This window comes from Xyrauchen texanus, chromosome 10 (genome assembly GCF_025860055.1).
Source record: "Xyrauchen texanus isolate HMW12.3.18 chromosome 10, RBS_HiC_50CHRs, whole genome shotgun sequence".
In the NCBI taxonomy this organism is placed as follows: domain Eukaryota; kingdom Metazoa; phylum Chordata; class Actinopteri; order Cypriniformes; family Catostomidae; genus Xyrauchen; species Xyrauchen texanus.
Window position 1 is genome coordinate 25,653,243 of NC_068285.1, and position 22,736 is coordinate 25,675,978.

The following is a 22,736-nucleotide window of genomic DNA, read 5'->3' on the forward strand; positions in this document are numbered from 1 at the left end:
GTCACATTCCTCATTGATAGGCCCAGGGGAGGGGTCTTTTGTCTCCTCAGGTGTGAATTACCTCAATATTCATGATAGTTCACGCCTCCTTGCATATGACCTTTCTAACACTAAAATTGTCTTACAAAAGTTAAATTAGTATATTGTTTTGTATGAATGAGTGATCGGGATGGTTTTCACATCATTTTGTAGCAAAAACTCTAGGCTACAAGATCCAGTTCTCAAACGGCTTGTGGACAAATGTTTAGTATGTGTTATATGGCCTTAATTCAATTACTTAAATTTTTTGTTTTTCAAAAACCACGCATAAACTTAATTTTCTCAAAAATACAAACATGTACACACGTTGCTCAGATATTATTTTAGCCCAGTTTGTGCTAAATACAGTGTTATCAGACTTTAGCCATTAATATGTTTTTAAGCAACTGAAAGATGTCAAGGCATGTCAAAACTTCTCCAAGGCCCAAAACACCCTCAGACCCCAGAGGGTTAAAGTAACCTGAATGGTTTTGTTGTTTTGAGTTAAATTTAACAGAATGTTTTTGGTTTGGGAAACTCAAATTGGGCAGAGGATTTCTTGTTCCCAGCATGCTTTGTATGGGACTCGATAGGGAAAGTAAATGTCAAAATGAAGTGTTACTTTGTGTTTTTGCAAAGGGGGAAACTTGTTAGTGTTTAATGTGCTACGTTGCTATTTAGAAGAGCTTCTATTATGTTGGAGGTTTGGGGGTTACCATTTTGGTGAAGAGTGGAGCTTGAGCTTAGGACCGATACCAAGTGTGTATCTTACTTACTGCTTTATCCATTATTAAGCAAGTCACTAGTCAGACTTGACTTGGGTAAATAATGTGGTGGAAATAACTGGTTTGTGTTGCCAACATTTTTACAAAAGTGCCATCAAAATGTATTTTTCAAGTTAAGTGCATTTAGCATGCATAAGTAGTACAAAATCAAAACCTGGCTGTTCCACTTACCTAAATTTGGAATTTATTAACTTAAAAAAATGTGATGTAACTGATTACCTATGTTTTGAGTTCTGCTAACTAGGTTTACAGTGTAGTACAGTGAAGCTTTCATTTGTACAGTTTTTTTTCCTCCAGGCTGAATGCTGGACATAATGCACTAGCAAAACTTTTCAAGGGTAAAACTTGATTTCTTTCTCAAAATTAAACATGCAGTTTCTTTAATCTCTGAGAGGTATGCAGTTTAAGCACTCATTTTTATGTGACGTTAGATCCAAACCTGTATGGGTCATTATCTTTTTCTATAAATCTATATTACTATTCCCTTTATATCCTATTGTGTTTTTGTTGACAACATGGCTGACGAAAATGGTAAAGTAACTCTAGAATAACTTTAAATATACAGTATTTTATTCCAGGAGATCCAAACAGGTAAACAATTTAAATATTAGGTGAACTAACACTTTTATTAAGGTATTATTTACATTTTAGTTGTTTACATTTCATAACAAAAAATACATCTGTCCACTGTAGTCTGAAGTGGCCTCATTAAAAAGGCATATTTGTTTATTGGATATTTAAATATTAATTCCAATGGTACATGAAGCTAAACTATGATCATCTCTCAGACAATTTAAAATAAAATAATCATGAAAATAACAATTATATATATTGCATATTTTATTTTTACCTTTGTTTGGCATTAAGCATTCAATTACTTCTATTTTAAGGGCCTCTAATTTAAGGGCTTACAGTATAATGAGATGGTTAATTACAATAATTTAGCATATTGTTTTTTAACTGCTGAATTAATTTTCTCTCTCTTTGTCTACAACTATTTTCTTGCTTGCCTCATGCCTCAAATTCAATCATTTGAAACACAAGATTATTGTAAATCATATAAACTGTATAGAGCAGGAAAATAAATGTTATTCTAACTGCTTACGTATTGGCCATATTCATTTATGTGATCTGAGCAAATCAATTACGCCCTTTTAGCCACCACAGTAATCAAAACCAATGTGTGCCATTCTGTTAAGAAGGGGAAAAGAGAACTGCGTGAAGCAGTAATTACAAATCACTGACTCCTACTGCTGCCAATGACTGTGAACAACTGGGATCCTCATAAAGAATCAGTACCCACCCACCAGCACAATGCATAAGGCACCAGCTAATCTATGCTAATGACTGCCCACTTAGAGAGATAAGTGTTCATTGCGTGATAAGAGTCCAAATATTTGCATATTTCTCCAAATGAAAACTAGAGACTAGATGAAACCAGAATATGCAAACCATATGTTGGAGATCCCTAACTGCCTTCTTTTGAAGCTATAAGATTGCTTTTTTGGGACAAAAGGAAGCTTTGACAAACAAAAATGTAGGTGTTTTCCCTTGAAAATCTTGTCCAGCTGCAGCTCTTCAATCAAACATGCCTCACATAAACAGCATATGAAAACAAACCTGACATGACACAAAGATTTTCAGTGAATAACGGCTTAAATTTTGCCTGTTTGTCACACAGACTGTCGTATGGGTTTAGAAGACTTGGAACATAGTGAGAAAAGTTATATGGCCCACTTTTATGATACTTTTTTTGTAATTTTGAAACTAGTCCCGCTTGACAGACCAATTTACTTCCATTATATTAAAAAGAGTGTCCAGGAAAAGTAATCACATTTCTTGTTCCATGGAAAAAAGATATTCATAGTGGTTTGGAATGAAAAAAATCTGATTAAATGATTACAGAATTTTAATTATATAGTGAACTATTCCTTTAAATGATTGATATTCAAATTATCACTCATATCATTACATATGTTGACAGTCTGTCATCTGCGCTTGCTGAAATTTTGTGTCTGGAATATTTATAACCTGCCAACAATGAATGTTCCCAAGAAGATTTAACTGAAATGTGTAGAACAAATTCACAAATAAACAGAGAATCAGTGAATCGTGACCAGAGCAGTGAAGGAAATTACATCTAAATAAACGGACTAAGAACACAAGTCTGAGTTTATTTGAAAGAGAGGTCATAAAATACATTTGTTTTCCTCCTCTTTTTGAAATGTTTAAAAAAATAATAACATTCATGATGGAAAAAACAGGTTTGTTTGCTCACCGGAGAATGGTGCAGAGGAAATAAGGAATAATCCAAGGTTGGTATGGTTATGCTTGTATAAATGCAGCACTCAAACAATAACAAGATACCCAATTCTTTGGCTTATCTTTCCCACCCTTACGCCTGCTCTCTGCTTATTTTCTGTAGCTTTCATTGATTATTCCATTAAGACAGGAAGGTGGTGGAGGGCAAATAATATGTTGCACTGGCAATATCCTTCTCAGAAAACAAACATAATTTTGATTGTAGTGCATTCTGAACAAGTACATACTGGTCAAGGAGGGTTCGGCTGGAGCCATGACCTTCACCTATGAGATGACTCAATGTGGTAGTTTTTGTGCAATCAGAAAAGCGGAGAAAGATTTAAAGCAATACTTCACCCAAAAATTATTTACTCACCCTCATGTTGTTCCGAACCTCCTATATTGTGTGTGAAACTCAAAGTGAGAATTCTCACTTTTCCACAAATTTCAAACTTTTTACAAAATCACAGTTCATAGTGATTCATACAACATGCATTAAAAAAGCTTAATGCAAGGGCCAGGAATAGAGCAAAATACAGGTGTCTCGAGATTTTTAACAGTTGGAAGTTATTTTTAAATTTACACGCTCCTACATGAACACTGAAAACCATCAAAGATGTTTGCTTAGTGCATGTTTACATCGAAACAACTAAAAAAACAGCATGGACAGATGCAAAAACACGTTCAGTGTAAACAGCCCCTAAAAAAAGTGTTCATTATGACTTCTAAAGACTTTTATAGTATTGTAATGGGATTCCTTTACTTATTTACTTTTGATATATAATATGCTTTAAATACATATTTTTTATATGTATTTAAACAGGCAAAATTTATAAATACATATAATTACGATCTATTCAAATAAGCATAATTGGACTTGATATTGATCTTTTTTCAGTTGTGAATTCCTTTTATAATAATGATGCTAAACAAACAAAAAAAACTAGAGCTGTCATAATTAACGTGTTAACGCATGCGATCAATTTAAAATGTTTAAGGTGTAAATGTTTCTTAATCGCAATTAACACATTTACTGATTTGAGATTTCATTAAGCTACAGTATGTATGCTCGGACCTCAAACCACAAGATCAAACTCGTTCTGCATTCCCACCATTGGGCCAAAAGCCCCGCAGCATTGCCCTAAAACTTGCCTTTATTGCTCCGCCCTGTTGCAAACGTCACGCACCCCGCCCATTTCACAAGCCAATACAAACGCATGTCATCTACAGTAGTTATCTTGAATATCAAGTTGATATTGTATGGAAACGATAGCAAGCTAGCAAGATAAGTTTACGTTGACAACTCGCCGACTTTAACTGTGTGGTGCAGCAGGATGATGTCCCAGCACACCGTCCATGATCTCAAACCATGGCAAGTTCTTCCTTTAAGCGCCGCTTTGTCCATTGTGCATCTTAATGGATTTGTAATGTGTCTGCAATTTTTTCTGCTGAGATGCAGGTGCATGACATCACAGAAATATGTTGGCACCCAGAGATGCACAAAGTAAGTGATAAACACTTTTATTAAATAATATCGATCAATGAGTCAAAGTTCCTCCATTACAAGATATTAAAGCTTGTTTAACAAACGTTTAAAGAGAAAGGTATACAAAAAACTGTAAATTAAACTCTCTTTTGATGATCGTAGCACAAGAAAAAAGTTTACATTTCTAAAAAAGGAGTCACAGACAAAGCCTAGTAAAGTGAGGTGTGAGATTTGTGGAGCTTGCTTTTCCATAGCCCATGGAGGCCCCACCAGCATGTTCATACAAATAAGCATGTGGATGCATCTAAAAGTAAGTGTGCCTCACCAAATGTTAGCAATTTTTTTGTGAAGCAAAGTTCCAAATCTGACAAGGTGCATGCAATTGAAGGAATTTTTGCTTATCATTTTGTTGTGCGCAGCCATAGCTTTGCATATTCACGACCTGATAAAAGTCTTACAATCCAGGCTGGAGGAATCATTCATACCCTCTGACATTAAAAAGCAGTTGGATGCCCTGGTGGAAGCTTGTGACATGTGACATGCGAGCGGATGATTTCTTTTGTGCAGTGACAAACTTTTATTCAACATCGGTGGATTACCTCCAAAATTGGAGCCACTAATTGCAGAAACACAGAAAAATTGAGTGCACCCTACTGAGAAACATCCCAGAGTGGAAAGAACACTTCTACTTCAGAATTCCAACTCTCAGTTTGATTGAGGAAACCACACTCTTTGATGAGTGGGCTTGCATGAAAAACATTGTTACTCGTCGAATCACTTAGTGAAACATGAATAAGACGGCCATGTCTGAGAGATGGACAGACATTTTTCGTGAGCTGGAGAGCAAGACCATCAACTACGGAGTCTTAGCCAAGATCGTGGAATTTGTTTTATGCCTGCCTGGGACATCTGCATCTGTGAAGCACGTGTTCTCATTATTGAACGCAGCATGGACTCCGGATAAATCTCGACTCAGTGTAACAGTCTTGAAGGCACTGCTTTTCGTACGTCTTAATTTTGGACTGGACTGCTCTGCATTTTACGATAAACTCTTGAAAGACAAGCGCACACTGAGAAAAAGTACTGCCAGTGATGAGGTGACAACAGTTACAGATGCGGATTAACCCTCTACTTCGCACTGATCTGCGTCTAGGTCCACAAGCAGGAATCTGTTCACCCTAGAATGGCATGAGGCAGAGTAAATGACAGAATTGTCATTTTTAGGTGACTTACTCCTTTAAACTCTGTAACCTCTGATCCATCCAATCTAAATCTCTGAAATCTCTGGTTTTGAGTCCAAATTCCAACACAATTATTGGTGAGTCAACACCATCTGGCAACATAGCTGCATCCAAGGCAACTACATACTGTAGATCAAACTCTCTCAGGTCAGCTGATCTCTCTGCGTTTGCAAGGCAGTATTCCCTGTTATTGTGAAAAGGCTTAATTTTTTGCTGAACAAGCAGTCAAACAGGATAAAGGTCAGAGAAAGAGATACTGGATGGTAAAATGTGATTCAGAGATTTAGCAGCTTCCATCCGCTGCCGATCATCAGTATTATAGTGGAAATTCAGGTAGCTCTCATCAGCCCCTACAGTGTCATATCAATTAATGAAATTAACTCCACTTTCTGTTGCCGAAGCTAACTCAGTCCGCCTCTGTTGACTCGTCAGGAGGAAAGCGAGGCTTGATAGGATTCTTTGATTAGATAACAGCCACAGTGATAATGTGACTGATCAGGTCAGACAGGCTTGGTTGAAAGGGGGTGTTGTAGGGGTTGCGTTAACTGAAATTCTCTGTCATTTACATGCAATGCTGTCATTTTGACAAATAAAAATAAGAAAACATTTTCACCTACTGCATCAGTTTTGACTTCACTGTCTCTCTCACAAACAATCCTGCCGCATGTGTGTGTGTTTGCCCTGTTAATTGCCTGGTATTAAGATCTGATTAACTGACTGCATATCAGTCATTATGTTAGTGTATTACTGCATGATCAGTGGGACACTTTATTAATAAAGCACAAAAAAGTGTAGTAAAAAAATTAAAGCACGAAAAAGCGGCATATCGTTTCAGCCAATTATTTGCATTTAATCTAAGTGCACAAATTAGCCTATGTTTAGAGCAGAATTGTCAGTTATTTTAAAGGTGCAGTATGTAAATTCATAAAGCCTTGTTATTAATGACACCTGTGGCCTTTAAGTGAACTGCAGCCAACTACCTGATGCCCGTGCTCACGCTTGTGCACACAATTGTTACATATTGCACCTTTAAAGGAGTACCTGCATTAGAGCTTCAGAGATGCGTGTGCTTCTCATCTGAGACTGTATTTTTATAAGCTATCAGGCATATTGAAGACATTCTGTGAACCTGAACATTTTCCAATTGGACGATTATTTAATTTAAAAGCTGCATGTACCGGTAAAGTTTTAGCTTGTATTAGCGCAGTGTTTGATTGACAAGTAGTTACTTTCACCCAAGAATTCCTTGGTTTCATCAGACTTGCTTGGGCAGTCAAAAAAATTATTAAGCCTATCCACTGCCATGTATTTGCCATTGTAATGGATGGTACACCCATTAATGTAGTACTTATAAAGTTAAAACAAGTATAAAGTATAAAAATATACCATGATGAGAATTTTACAACTCAGTCTGTCCAAGTGAAGGATAAATGTATTATATAGTGCAAACTCTGGAGTGTTGGTGTTAGAAACTCATCACATAGCAACAGTAACCTGATCACAAGGCAGCTCTCATAGATGGACAAGCGTTAACAGTCATGAGTCAGTGTGGTTCTGCTACAGAGACTTCAAACCAGTTGCAGAGGTTTCAGTTGAACACTCCACTGCTAGTTGCAATGTTTAGAACAACCATCTCTGCAGCACTCCACCAATCAGGCCTGTATGGTAAAGTGGCCAGATGGAAGCCACTCCTCAGTAAAAGGCACATGACAGCCCGCCTGGAGTTTGCCAAAAGGCATCTGAAGGACACTCAGACCATGACAAACAAAGATTGAATTCTTTGACCTGAATGGCAAGTGTCATGTCTTAAGGCACCACTCATCACCTGGCCAATATAATCCATACAGTGAAGCATGGTGGTGGAAGCATCATGCTGTGGGGATGTTTTTCAGCGGCAGGAACTGGGAGACTAGTCAGGATCGAGGGAAAGATGAATGCAGCAATGTACAGAGACATCCTTGATGAAAACCTGCTCCAGAGCACTCTGGACCTCAGACTGGGGTGAAGGTTCATCTTCCAACAGGACAACGACCCTGAGCACATAGCCAAGATAACAAAGGAGTGGCTATGGGACAACTCTGTGAATGTCCTTGAGTGGCCCAGCCAGAGCCCAGACTTGAACCAGATTGAACATCTCTATAGAGATCTGAAAATGGCTGTGCACCGACGCTCCCCATCCAAACTGATGGAGCTTGAGAGGTCCTGCAAAGAAGAATTGAAGAAACTGCCAAAAATAGGTGTGCCAAGCTTGTAGCATCATACACAAAAAGACTTGAGGCTGTAATTGGTGCCAAAGGGGCTTCAACAAAATATTGAGCGAAGGCTGTGAATACTTATGTACATGTGATTATTTTCATTTTTTATTTTTAATAAATTTGCAAAGATTTCAAACAAACTTCACATTGTCATTATGGGGTATTGTTTGTAGAATTTTTAGGAAAATAATGAATTTAATAAATTTTGGAATAAGGCTGTAACATAACAAAATGTGGAAAAAGTGATGCACTGTATATATGTGTATATATATATATATACACACACACACACACACACACACACACACACACACACACACACACACACACACACACTATATGTGTGTGTAAATATATAAAATATTAACTAACGGTTATCTTGGCTTAAGTTACTTTGCGGCCATTACAATTTCTTAGTGTTATTGTCATGAAATTACTTAAGATAAATTGTTTTGTCAATGACTTATGTTATGTCGAGATTACGAGAGAAAACAAAATAAAAATGCAAGGCCTCTGTGGGCATCTGTATGTTTAGGAACAGTATTTATTTTTTTCAAATCCATTTGGTGCTACTAAGAACAAAAAATCTCTGTACTGTTCTTGGATGCGGTCCAAGCTTGATTATCGCATTAATTAATTTAGGTGGCATATTTCTACACAAGATTTCCATTTACAAACATTTCCATACTGAAAATCAATGTACTTGCGGACGGACTCCATTTGAAATGCTGTTCATTCATTTAGTTCTGATTCAAGAAATCTGGAGCTTTTTCCAAACATTTCAAGTCTGCTTTATGTAAAAAAAAAAAATTTTTTTTGTCTGATGCATGGCTGCACAAACATTCAGCTTAGAACTAATCATTCAAAGCTCCATATTTACACAAAGATTTCTTATAGCTTACTGAAGATATATGTATATGCAGATGAAATCCATTTGAAAAGCAGCACATTAATTTAAGTTTTGATTCAAGGCATATCTAGTTTTTTTTAGGGCACATGTTCTGCAAAGTCTGTCTTTCACTTAATTGTATTGGTCTGTGTGGGAGCAAAACAAGAAGGGAGGATAGGTTGGGAAGCAATTCACTCCCTTCTAAACATTTGTTTTTTTAAGAAATTTCTATAAATTACATATCAGTCCACAGACACCTTGCAGTAACTCAATAGACTCTCAGGGGTCCATGAATCCTTAATTGAAAGACCTGGATCATACATACAGCTGGATATAGGATAAAAATACCATCTGGCTGATTTTCCTTTTTATGCATTCTGCATTAATTCATTAAAATACTGACCTCTAGATTACTAGATGACTGATTTATGTAAACAGGTTTAAAGCAGCTCTTACAGTGATTCAGTGGCGACGACTCTCTCAGCCAGACCGTACAGTGTGCAACTGGCTGTCAGGATGACCAGCTGACTGAGGTGAGGGCTGGGGACCTTCTCCTTCCTCTCCTCTGAATTTGCATGAGGGACAGCACTCTCTCCTCCAGTCTCCTGCACAAAACACGACATATTTTGTCTCAGCTTCACTTAATGTCTGTAGGCTTGTAAGTAACGGGACTGAAAATAATAGACAACTTGTTGACATACACCACTTATATATGATATCTTACCAAAATGGACCACTTGGCAAAAAACTGTCATTTTCCAAGCAACAAGATGGTATTTATGGAACAAAACAAACAGAGGTTTGGTAACATTCTGGCTGTCTCGATTTTGGTTTTAAATTTCAGAATCTGCCACCAAAGAAAAACAACAACTCCGGAGAGTTAGTGTTTTTGGAGTGTGAGCATGCACATAACCTAATAATGTACAAAACAAATGAACAGAACTTTCTTCGTGTTTATCCACATTTACTCTCATTTAAATGTCAGATTAACACAAATAAGAGAAAATAAAAGTGTAATCAAGCTTAAAATTCTGCTAGAGAGAGCCATGAAAGACTTTCTATTCAATCTGTCCAAGAACATTTGGGTGAGGAAACAGTTGAAATGTCATATAACCATGAAGAATCATCTCACAAAATGTTTTAATTGGTTTGGGATAACATTAGAGCACAATGGGGTTTTGATTCTTTCCACTCAATCATTAACATTCAAAGCATTGTTTTACAAAATCCTTACACAAACTCAGATTCAGGCAACACTACTGCTGAAGTGGAGTTGCCAATAAAAATTGGCGATCAAGCAACTATTGGGGTAAAATAAAGGTTTAAACTTTGCAGATTAAGAAAATAATCGTTCCTATCAAAACATCTATAAAAGTCCATGAATGGTGAATGCATCTGCTCCTGTAATTGAATAAATGTATATGAAAAGATAAAGATCCTGTGACGTATGCACATCTGAAGTTCATACAGCTGCTCGACAAAAATAACTTTGAACATTCCACTTGAAACATCGCATTTGTGGCAAAAAAAATTCAGCCAAATGTATACTTAAAACTTAAAATTAAGGCTATACTTGACAACATTGTGCCGACATTTCTGTGCTAAATTAGCATGCAGCAATAGACTGACCTAGTAAATACTTGTTTTAGTTCCACTTAAATAGCACCTATAGTCAGATCATTATCTACTGTTCAGTTCCTACGATGCAAGACCTTAGGAAGGCATTTGTGTAAAAAATAAATAAAAAAGTATTTATAATGCTGACTGAACTAGACAAATGCTTTGAAAGCATCAATGTCATGAGCTCAGAACCAAAATCTTCCAAAAGTATATTGATGTTGAAGGACTGAAGACAAATCTTTCATTTGACTCCTCTGTAAAATGAGACACTGTCTGTATTAATCAGTTTGTCCATGAAAGGGCAGGGCATTTACAGTACAATGTTTGATGAAATGTGAATTAAATGCCAAATGCAGAGACAAAACCTGCACACTCTTATATACAATGATTGTTTTTGAACTCATCTTCACTTGTAAGTTGCCTCACTTGTAAGTTGCACTTGTAAGTTGCTTTGATGAACAAATGTAAACTGATATTAATGCAACAGAAGCAAAAGGATTTCTCCTACTGAATTAGATGGTGATTAGATCAGGACCAGATAAGAATGAAAAGTTTCTTCATGCTATCATTTTTGAATAAGTCAAAGAGAAAAACAAAATGGCATCAAACAAATGATGAATGATATTGTATCTGCAGTTAATGCTATCCATTCAGATCAGCTGTAATGAGGTTAAGATTAACATTCTGTTCCTGTTTTAAACAAACATGAAAGAGGATAATAGGATTACTAGGCTTAATACCATGAATAAATTGGGGATTACATTAATAAATTCCCTTTGAATTGTACTCCCAAAACTTCTCTGTGGAAACAGACTCAAATTACAAATGCAAAACACCAAGTCAGTTTTCTAATTCACTAAACGATAGAACTGCTTAAGAACTATAAGATAAAGAGCTCTGTGGGAACGGTAATAGCAAAACATTTTACCATTTCTTTGCCATTCTAGCTAATTTCTTTGCTATTCTATTCTTTGTAAAGTTAGTCTGTAGTGTGAAAAGGACTATTGAAATTAGTTATTTTGAATTGGAAAATCCTACCACATTGCTGTTAAAGGTGACTGAGATTTAATATCATGCTGGTCATTATATGGAAGGAGACATTTTTGCAGCATAGGTTAAAGTGCTTTTCCATTATTGAGCCAAACGGTTCTGAGCATGATGTGGAAGGGTTCCAGTAGCATTTACACTTGAGCACTGTTTGGCCCTGATTTCTCGACAGTTAGCTAACCGTGCTGGTGGGAAGGTTTTACAACGTGGTGACTCACAATGGACAATTTGCAAATGCCAAGGTAACTCAGTTGTTTCTAGGTAGTTGGCCAAGTCTGCTAATATTTGGGTGTAATCCAGTTAATCAATTCGAGTATCTTTATGAGTTTATGAAGGTTTAAGTTTAGGCCTTTTCATAAGGGAGGTAGATTACGCTAGCTTGCACATTAAAACTCATGCAATATATAAATATATTACTCATATAACATTTTGTCAATAAAAGCCCTTTTCAGCTAGTCTAGGAAATTAAACATTTCTGTGTGTTCATGTCTGATAGCATAAACAACCCCTCAAAATAAGATGGTAAACCTCTCTCCTTTATCTCTTTGCTTTTCTTTTTGCGACATATGCCATGTCTTTCCAGTGCTTTAGCAGAGTAAAACCCAGGGGGAAAAGCAGTCCTGAAAACTAGAATACGTAATCATCCTCCATAGCGCTCATTTGCTCCATTGTTTACCCATCACGTCATCGCCAATTGATGTATTTGTTACATACATTCTAATCCTGATTTTGCAGAGGAAAAGAAACCGTAATCACATCAAATGGACTGGAATGGCACGGTTTCTCAAAAAGAACAATTTGGCCTGATGGTGGAAAAGGGGCTTTTGAGTTTATAAAGTACATACAGGTGAAACTCGAAAAATTAGAATATCGTGCAAAAGTTCATTAATTTCAGTAATTCAACTTAAAAGGTGAAACTAATATATTATATAGACTCATTACAAGCAAAGTAAGATATTTCAAGCCTTTATTTGATATAATTTTATGATTATGGCTTACAGCTTATGAAAACCCCAAATTCAGAATCTCAGAAAATTAGAATATTGTGAAAAGGTTCAGTATTGTAGGCTCAACGTGTCACACTCTAATCAGCTAAACACCTGCAAAGGGTTCCTGAGCCTTTAAATGGTCTCTCAGTCTGGTTCAGTTGAATTCACAATCATGGGGAAGACTGCTGACCTGACAGTTGTGCAGAAAACCATCATTGACACCCTCCACAAGGAGGGAAAGCCTCAAAAGGTAATTGCAAAAGAAGTTGGATGTTCTCAAAGTGCTGTATCAAAGCACATTAATAGAAAGTTAAGTGGAAGGGAAAAGTGTGGAAGAAAAAGGTGCACAAGCAGCAGGGATGACCGTAGCCTGGAGAGGATTGTCAGGAAAAGGCCATTCAAATTTGTGGGGAGCTTCACAAGGAGTGGACTGAGGCTGGAGTTACTGCATCAAGAGCCACCACACACAGACGGGTCCTGGACATGGGCTTCAAATGTCAAACGTCTTACCTGGGCTAAAGAAAAAGAACTGGTCTGTTGCTCAGTGGTCCAAAGTCCTCTTTTCTGATGAGAGCAAATTTTGCATCTCATTTGGAAACCAAGGTCCCAGAGTCTGGAGGAAGAATGGAGAGGCACACAATCCAAGATGCTTGAAGTCCAGTGTGAAGTTTCCACAGTCTGTGTTGGTTTGGGGAGCCATGTCATCGGCTGGTGTTGGTCCACTGTGCTTTATTAAGTCCAGAGTCAACGCAGCCGCTCTACCGGGACATTTTAGAGCACTTCATGCTTCCTTAATCAGACAAGCTTTTTGGAGATGCTGACTTCATTTTCCAGCAGGACTTGGCACCTGCCCACACTGCCAAAAGTACCAAAACCTGGTTCAATGACCATGGTATTACTGTGCTTGATTGGCCAGCAAACTCGCCTGACCTGAACCCCATAGAGAATCTATGGGGCATTGCCAAGAGAAAGATGAGAGACATGAGACCAAACAATGCAGAAGAGCTGAAGGCCGCTATTGAAGCATCTTGGTCTTCCATAACACCTCAGCAGTGCCACAGGCTGATAGCATCCATGCCACGCCGCATTGAGGCAGTAATTAATGCAAAAGGGGCCCAAACCAAGTACTGAGTACATATGCATGATTATACTTTTCAGAGGGCCGACATTTCTGTATTTAAAATCCTTTTTTTTTATTGATTTCATGTAATATTCTAATTTTCTGAGATTCTGAATTTGGGGTTTTCATAAGCTGTAAGCCATAATCATAAAAATGATATCAAATAAAGGCTTGAAATATCTTACTTTGCTTGTAGTGAGTCTATATTATATATTAGTTTCACCTTTTAAGTTGAATTACTGAAATTAATGAACTTTTGCACGATATTCTAATTTTTCGAGTTTCACCTGTAATATTTTTTTATGATATTTCCCCTTTTAAGTGTCCATGTTAGTTACAATACACAGGAAGTGCCTTTAATTTTAATCCCTAATTTAGAGTCTCTTAAGCACAATGGACTTCGGTTACACCAGTTTATATGCAGAAATCATACAACTAAATACATTTTTAAAATGTGGGCCCAGATGAAGTGTCAACATTGGTAAAATGCAAAACACACGGCAAACACAAGTTGCTGGATTCTCAGATCAAGATTAGAACATCTAAATAAGGTGCAAATATGTTACACTTTATGATCAGCCTCTTAAAATAAGGCTAAAATTATATTCAACACTTCAGTTCTTGTTGTCATAAAAAATTTTGGCCTGCCTTTTGGAAGTTATCGTCAAAGCACTCAAAGTTTGCTTACTTTTGGAAGAACTATGCATGAGTAACTAAGAGGATCTGCAAAGGTGTGTGGGTTCAAATAAAACCATGACAAAGACGAGAAATACATTTGGCGATGGGACTGCATCCAAACAGTATTTTGCAAAGTACTGTTTTTGGTGGCTTAGCATCCCATTAAACAACAACTCTGCTTTCTGTCTAAACTGAAAATTCATTTGAGCAAAAATATACAAGTATTATGCTAATCACAATTTATGTATGGCTCAACACTAAAAAAGTGGAAAGAATCATGACACAAACTAAAACTCCAATAGGGGTCAAACTGAAACGTACCATTATTTGGGAGGCAATTTGTGAAATAACATTAATTATATAACTGCACAGTAAATGAGACAGTCACAAACCTTTAGAAAAATACAGTACGCACCCAAACAGAATGCCACATGCTGGTAAAATGAATAATCTGTCAGCTTGAAAGAGCATGTCACAGCATGACACAAGGGAACACCTGTTTTTTCTCTTAACTTTTCTCTCGAAAAAAGCTGGAAAGTTTACAAACACAAGACACCCTATAGTCCCTTTAGTCTCATCTTTAAATCATAGTTTACCAAAAATGCATAAAAAAAAAAATAAAAAATTTAAATAAATAAAAAAAACAATACCATAACCCCATCCACAGATTTTAATATATCAAGAGGGCATATACTTTTCATCTGTCAAAAATAAAATTAAATAAAAAAGGACAGACACAAAGACCATTGATGCAGTAATCATTCCGCTAAAAAAACAGAACAGTTAAAAGTAATGACATTAGCTTGCCTATAGATGACTGCGTTTCAAGGAATGTTGTGGGCTTAACAGTGACCCTCTATCCATAAAAAAGCAAGCAAATAGCAATTGAAATATAGATTTCATTTTGTATACGTCAGTGGTGCAATGGCTTAACATGTACATAATATTGTATTTTCTTCTATGAAAATTATTGAGGCAAAGAGAAGACTGTCATACACTGGTTCGGTATTCTCATCAACTACTCTAAACTACACAAGCAGGGATTTTACAATAATAGATCATATTATCCTATAAATAAATATATTTATTTTCATAAATGCCATATTAAATCTACATAATATGGTGTCATTTATTTAGAGCCGGCTCAGGCTGTGAACGTGCATTTGGTGCAGTTACCACAAAAGCCTCCTTTTGGATGGTGTGTCCAACATATTTGCACATGTTGTTATTTGTGCAGCTGCTCTTAGTAAAATCACCCACAATACATCCACGATGTACACACATAATTAGATCATTTACACAATCAAATTAGTATGTTTTTTTTGGATCCTAGTAAATCAGGGCCTATACTGTATGTGTTAACTTGAGGCTAGTGTGATAAAATTGCTTGCTAACCCCTTGTCTCTGTGAAGTTATGTCAAGGCTTTAAACTCCTGTCATGACCATGTCAATTCGGTGAACCCAGTACATTTTGCATTATATGTGAAAGCATAACAGAAAGGGGCTGTTTACACAGAAAAATCCAGCCACAAAAATTTAATTTGTAACACATAACCAGAAATTCATGTTGTAGTCAGGTACTGCAGACGTGCCCTAAACTCACACATTGGTTGAGCAGATGTTATGTCAAAACAGGCTGTAATTTTATTTAGTGCCAATCGTGTGACAAAATTGCACACAAAGGAAAAAGAGAAAGCATTTCAAGATTCATTAGCACTGCCTCTGCCTCTTTGGTGCATATGTCTCTCATCCTAGTACAAACTAGAGAAACATTTTGAGAATCTAGAAATGGTTTGGAAACACCGCCTCAGTGCTGTTATCACTGATGGTTATCAGTAGTGAGTTGGACAGGGAGTTGAGTACCACAATGATTTATTTGTTCAACTTTCTGAATCAGTAACAATGGGCCGTGCTGCATAATTGTCTTCTCAGTCTCCTAGCAAGCTCTAAACCTACTCTGAGCTAATATACAAATTGTAAAAGGTTCCATCAAACAAATAACTGCTTTATTCAAAGAAAAAAAAAATCAATAACTCATCTTGAGACTGTGGCTCTTTTTTTGTAAATTTTAGTTCTAATAAACTAAAGGCAAAGGCAGTGCCTTCCTGAGCTCAGGCTTGGAGTTTATTAAAAAGAAAAAGAAAAGAGAAAAATGGAATCTGATAGCACACAAGTGAAATATACGAGCAATAGTCTACCCTTCGCCACAGCCTCGGTATGCTGAATCTAATCTGCTTTCAGACTGGGAATAAAAAGACCAAGAATGGGAACGGTAACGCAAGGAATAATCAGTTCCATTGTGAACATAGTTGAATTTAATTATGTAGTTCTCACAGCTGAATACAAGTGGCCCCAAATGTAATGAATCGCTCAGGCTTTTTATCTCTAACATGCACAAAATAACTGTATGAGAAAAAGAAACAGGCACATATTTTGGTAATTTATTTATCTCTTCATAAAAACATCACAGGATCCTGACAACCAAAGACTGAAGAAATATTTCAGTATTGGGTGAACACAGCTGATAAACCTCTAGGAATCTTATAAACAATCCGTCTGTAAATGAGGGTAGATAATGCACACCTTATTACAGTCTGCCGCATTTAAAATGGTTATGAGCAATCAGTCACTGGTGATCAACAGAATGCCAACTGCTGACCTAAGCATGCACATAATAATTTACAGCATAAAATGATTTCATTGACACACACAACAAAATTAACACTCAAATACATATTCAATCAAGCATTATGCAAAAGCTCAAAGTGTCAGGTTTTTGACATGAGCATATTTAAATACTGATTGACAAAGCTGATTAGGAAATAAGCATCAATTAATAGGCATTAAGACAATTGGAGCTTTTAGATATGACCCAATTTGATCACATTTACATATATGCATGTAAGCCTAGAATAGTTCACCCAAAACTGACAATTCTGTCTTTATATTGATCACCCTGATGTGACTTTCTTTCTTCAATGGAACCTAAAAGGAAATGTTGAGCAGAATGAGAGCCTCATTCATCATTCACTTTCATTGTATAGAACAAATATACAATGAAAGTGAATAATGGAATAACCTTTTGTGTTCAGAAGGACATAAACTCATACGTGTTTGGAACAAGGGATAGTTTTTGGATACACTATCCCTTTAAACCTCTAAACTGGACTTTTGGGACTGTTTAGATAGTTGTAAACAAAAGTTGTACCGCTTTGATCCTTTGTGCTTTTACAATGATAGCCAAGTTCAAGCTTAACAAGCCAAACGGCATGCACAACCCCATTCTTCCCGGTCTAGTCACTGTCAAAGCCCTCTGAATCTGTCCAACTATTTCAGCATCCTCTGCTCATTACAGCATTTTTCAAGAATAAAATCTGCCCGACTTCCTTCCAGTGCAGCTTTCTACACATTTCTCTATACACCCCCCACCCCACCCCCAACATTTCACCCAATAACAGCCCCCATCTCCCCTTCTGTTTTTCACACAGAGTGCTATGTTTCCTTTGTTCCCAGCTGACCCCTTTCTCCACTCCTCATTTGGTCCACCGTTGAGCTACAAGCCCATCTCATCTCCTCATGATTGTGTGGGTGTACGCCAGAGCATTGTCACACAAATTAACTCACTGTCTTTGTGTGGGTGCCCTACTCTCAGCTGGTAACAATGAGAGTACAGAGTGCCCACCCAGTTGGTCACCATCAGTGTGTCTGTCTGTCACTTTAGTTTAGCTGGAGGCCGAAACCGCTGTGATTTGCTTGATTAACTAGTGCCTGCTCAAAACAGGTGGTATTTGAACGCACACTAGACAGAGAGTGGTCTGATTTCTCAGTCTCAGATCCCTTGATTGGGAAAACATAGTATATGTAGTCAAACAGTGTACTGACAAACAGGGGTGGGAATCAGCAGGAACCTGGTGATATGATATTGTATTGATATCTGGATCATGATACAATTATATAGTGACTATGTTTAGTGTATTGCGATTAAAACGTTGATATATTTAGATTTACTCACTTGCTTCTCATTCACCTTAAAAAAGAATCAAATGTCATTATTAAATTAAGCTTGAATGCTTTATGCATTTTCATCACACCAACAATAATTTATATATTATGCCTCCAGTAATATGATTCATAATCCTTATATGTTGCTGTGTCATAAAAATCGTTATAATTATTGTTCCCAAATGTCAAAATTGAGGTTTAGGGCATTATTACAGTCTGCAGTCACAACAAAACACTTCTCTGCTGGGGTGCCACAAACAAACATTGCACTTTTACCATTAATCTTCACTGAAGTATGGCAATACTGATAGGAAATGTAGAAAATAAAAAGTTTGACTTTCAAAAACGGCTCACAAATTGATATCTTAATATCAAAGTTCTTGAAATAGTAACTATAAAGGTGTCTTTGACAACTTTACAAAAAACAAGGCTCTGCTATGCGATTATTCTAGCTCTAAATTCAGGAATTGTTTGGAAAGGTTGGGCATGTAGAAGTCTCAATTTCTCAAGCTGATAACATTGTCAGTCCTTTGCTACTAAGACGTATTGTGTTGACTTTTTAAATAACAGAAAATCACAATTACAGTGTGAGAAATCTCTGCTTTCCAGGGCACTGCCACTACAAAGCTCTCTCTATAAAACAAGAACATAGTGGAGATTGCAAACACAGCACTACATAGTTTTGCGGTCCTCAAAGTTTAGGCTTTGTACATAATATATTTTGAGGCTTGATTTTTTTTTTTTACCATGGCATTCGAGGCGCTGTCCCCACAAAACTGCTCTTAATCCTACTGGCTTTGAGGTCCAACATCATAATGATATAATCTGGAAAATGCAGTGTCCTTCACACAATGTTCAGCTGAAGAATGCTGGAAGCCCACTCTCTTGAAATATGATGTTGTCGTATGAAAGTTGTATGAAAGTCGTTGTTGCAGTTTGTCTCATAGTAGCAGCTGATATACTTCAAATAAAGAGTTTGGAGTTGGAGGATATGCTGTATTACCCCACCAGGCACTAAGAAAATCTGATGATAGGGCCTTGGCATGTCGATTGATTCATTACTCATAATAAAGTTACAAAACATCTACCTCGAAACCGAGAGAAAAATATTAAGAAAATCATACAAATCTAAATGAGACTTTTGTGACTTTAAGTCCATATCTATTAGCTTAGAAGCCATCTACATATGCTAGTGTTCTCCTAAAAGTTGACAACTAAGTTTTAGAAGATATACACATTTAAAATGTACAGTTTCTCTCTTCTGGGACCAAAACTATTGATGACTCATCCTGCACTACACAGATTTTTTTCCAATCAAATTCTCTGTAGAATGAGAATGCTCCTCCCACCATGCCACTGACTGGCAAGTAGTAAGCAACAGCTGTTATTAAATAATAGCTACCTGCTATTTAAAAAAATTTAGATGATCTCCATGATGATGGGTCCAACCCATACTTCCTGTTTAAATAGGAACTGCTTCCAAAAGGAAAGAAAATTTAAGCCATTTCATGGGATCTTCTAGAATAACATTTTGTTAAAGGGGTCATGACATGACCCCCTTGGCTCACATTTCCTTGATCTTTTGACAGAGGGTTAGAAAGATGAAGAAAAATGATAATGTTTTAAAAATATAAGGCTGTTTTTTTTTTACTAATACTGTAATACAAATATTATAAATTAACCTCAAGGAAAATATTCAAATAATAAAAATGGGCACAACATGTCCCCTTTAAGATTAATCCAATAATCTATTCATCATGATCAACTTTCATTTGAACATACTTCTAGTTATTATATGACTGAAATTTACATTCATCTGCATGCATCTATGCGGTAACAAAAAACATCTTGGTTCAAACTAAACAGATGGTGTTCCCAAGATATATTAAGGACCTTCCAGAACAGGCTCTTCCTCTTGTAAGGATGTTCACGATGCACTGCCTGCAATATTGCTTAGATTTTTTAAACTCTCAAGGGTTTCACTGAGAAACGGTGTAGCAAAGTCAGCTGGCAATTACTGTCAAATCTATTTCTCCACTCATTTCTTCATCCTCTCCTAATTTTCCAAATTCGTTTCTCATTAGACGGGTGTCAAACAGAATTAGAGGCCTCATTTGGATGTGTAGTGCAAGTCCACAGCTTCGCTTGCCCCTGTGTCAGAACCTCTTAATGTCCATTTCATAAATATCACTTGAATTTAGAGGATCTCTCAGATGTAGACCTCTCTGTTGTGTCACTGGGTCTCCTAGAGCCCATGAAGGTGGTTCTTTTGAAATAGTGAAGATAAATTAAAATCATCACATTTCATTTGAGGTAAGCCACAGGGACTTAATATGTATAAAATTGTTCTTCTAAGAGATGCTTCCGGGTCCGGACTGGTATTCAATGAAGACCAGAAGCTCTTGAAAATAAAACACACTTCTATACGTTTTTTTTTACATGTACTATTATTTAGAAGGTGCTCTTTAGCTAAAATAAAATAACGTAACCCCAAGTTTCTTTTGAGGTGAAACTTGGGGTTAAGTACCTGGCTCATGGGAATGTTAAAGGCACTGATTTCATTAACTTCTGGAATAGCAACAAAGAACCAAAAATGATGCTATTGTTTACTAAGCTATCAATACTCATGACAGAGGGAAAAAACATCACTAACCACATGTCTTGACCTCTGTAACTCCAAAGAGCAATATGGCTAAGAATCATTCTCAGTGTTGAAAGTGTTAAAATGATGGTTCGCTCAAAAATGAAAATATGTCATCACTTTATTTCATATAATGAAAGTGAATGGGCACTGGGACTTTTAAGGTCCAAAAAAATGACAATTAAGCACCATATAAGCATCAAAAAAGCCTATGCAACTTGTGTGCTATATTCCAAGTCATCTTATGATGTATGATGCTTTGGAACACCAATGCATCACCATCAAGTCATGATACATGCAAGAACCAATGATGTTTGATGTCACTAATGTGAAAAATTGGATTGATATGTTTTATTGCAGCATGTTTCAATGTTCATAAATGCACATACATTTTGAGAGGGGATGAATATCACCAAAAATAAGAAGTTTTTTTCAAATTTCAGTCTGTTCTTTGCACAAATCTTATAGTCTCAGAGGACTTGGAGTAAAGAGCACTAGTCAAACTTCTACTTAAATAGTCATTTTACTTTGCTTTTTTGTAATTTTTGGAAGCTTTACAGCCATGGACACTGTCCACATTTACACATCACATGTGTGCAAAAAGAGTTAGTGAAGACTCTGCTAAATAACTCATAGGAGTTTGAAACAAAATACGGGTAATACAATTATTAGCATTTTTATATGGGGGGGGGGGGGGTAATTCCATTAAGTGTTTGTGTTGCATGAATTTTAAATTGCCAGTATATTTTACAAACTGGCCAAGCATCATTCAATGCAGCATAGAATAGCACACACTAAGGATACCCCAAAGTCTGCCGGATCTAATCCTTTTGGAGGATCATGGAAGCTGATGTCCTTATGGACTGCCATAAACATAGGAGAGAGAAAATCTTGGAGGAAATAATTGGAGCCTTACCCAGAGCAGCCATCACACCAGTCTGTGACATGAGCCAAGTCATAGTGCGGTGGCTCCCGCAATCCAGCCACAGGCTTAAGGTTAACCGCCAAGCTGTTGAATGAGTTGGAGACATGGTGGACGGCAGGCTGCCAAAACCTCTGTGACCTGGGGAGGACTGAGCCTCCAATGCATTAGGGAGGGCCAATTATTATCTGATTTCAAAAAATTAATCAGATCAGGACTGACGCCACAGTGTGTAACCATGTTGGGGAAACAAATTGAAAACTGTCGCTTTCCAAGCAACTCATAATTTTAAGAAGTTAAATAACATTGAACTACCCTTTTGAAAAAGTAGTAAACTATACTACAAGCTACAAAAAGTAGCTAATTACATAGAAGCTATTTAAGGGATCATTATCTTTTTAAATAAATCAGTTAATGTAATTTAATATAAATCAATGATAATATAATTTATTTGCATAACAAAAGCACAATTTATCTGCTGCAAAAACAATGAGAATCTCATCTACGGTGAAAGTACACACACACACACACACACACACACAACAACAACAAAACAACAACAACCGCCATTCACCACTAAGTGGTGGTGACGTCACCACGATGCTTGTGCCAGGCTATGTGCACGTTAAGGCCACGTGAAGTGTCGAACGCCTGCTGGCAGGAGGTCACGGGACAGATCCAACAGGTGACACGGGTCGACTGACTGAGATGACTGGCTGATGCACCACCTGTGCCCCCTACT

At 36.8% G+C, this 22,736-nt stretch overlaps 1 protein-coding gene across 1 annotated transcript in view; it reads right to left on the minus strand.

Annotated features, from left to right (window-relative positions):
- Positions 1–22,736, minus strand: part of LOC127650657 (syndetin-like) — a 199,768-nt gene that overhangs the window by 39,544 nt on the left and 137,488 nt on the right. The window contains exon 23 of the mRNA XM_052136228.1: positions 9,432–9,580. Coding sequence (XP_051992188.1) covers positions 9,432–9,580 — 149 coding nt within the window. The remainder of the gene's footprint in view (positions 1–9,431; positions 9,581–22,736) is intronic.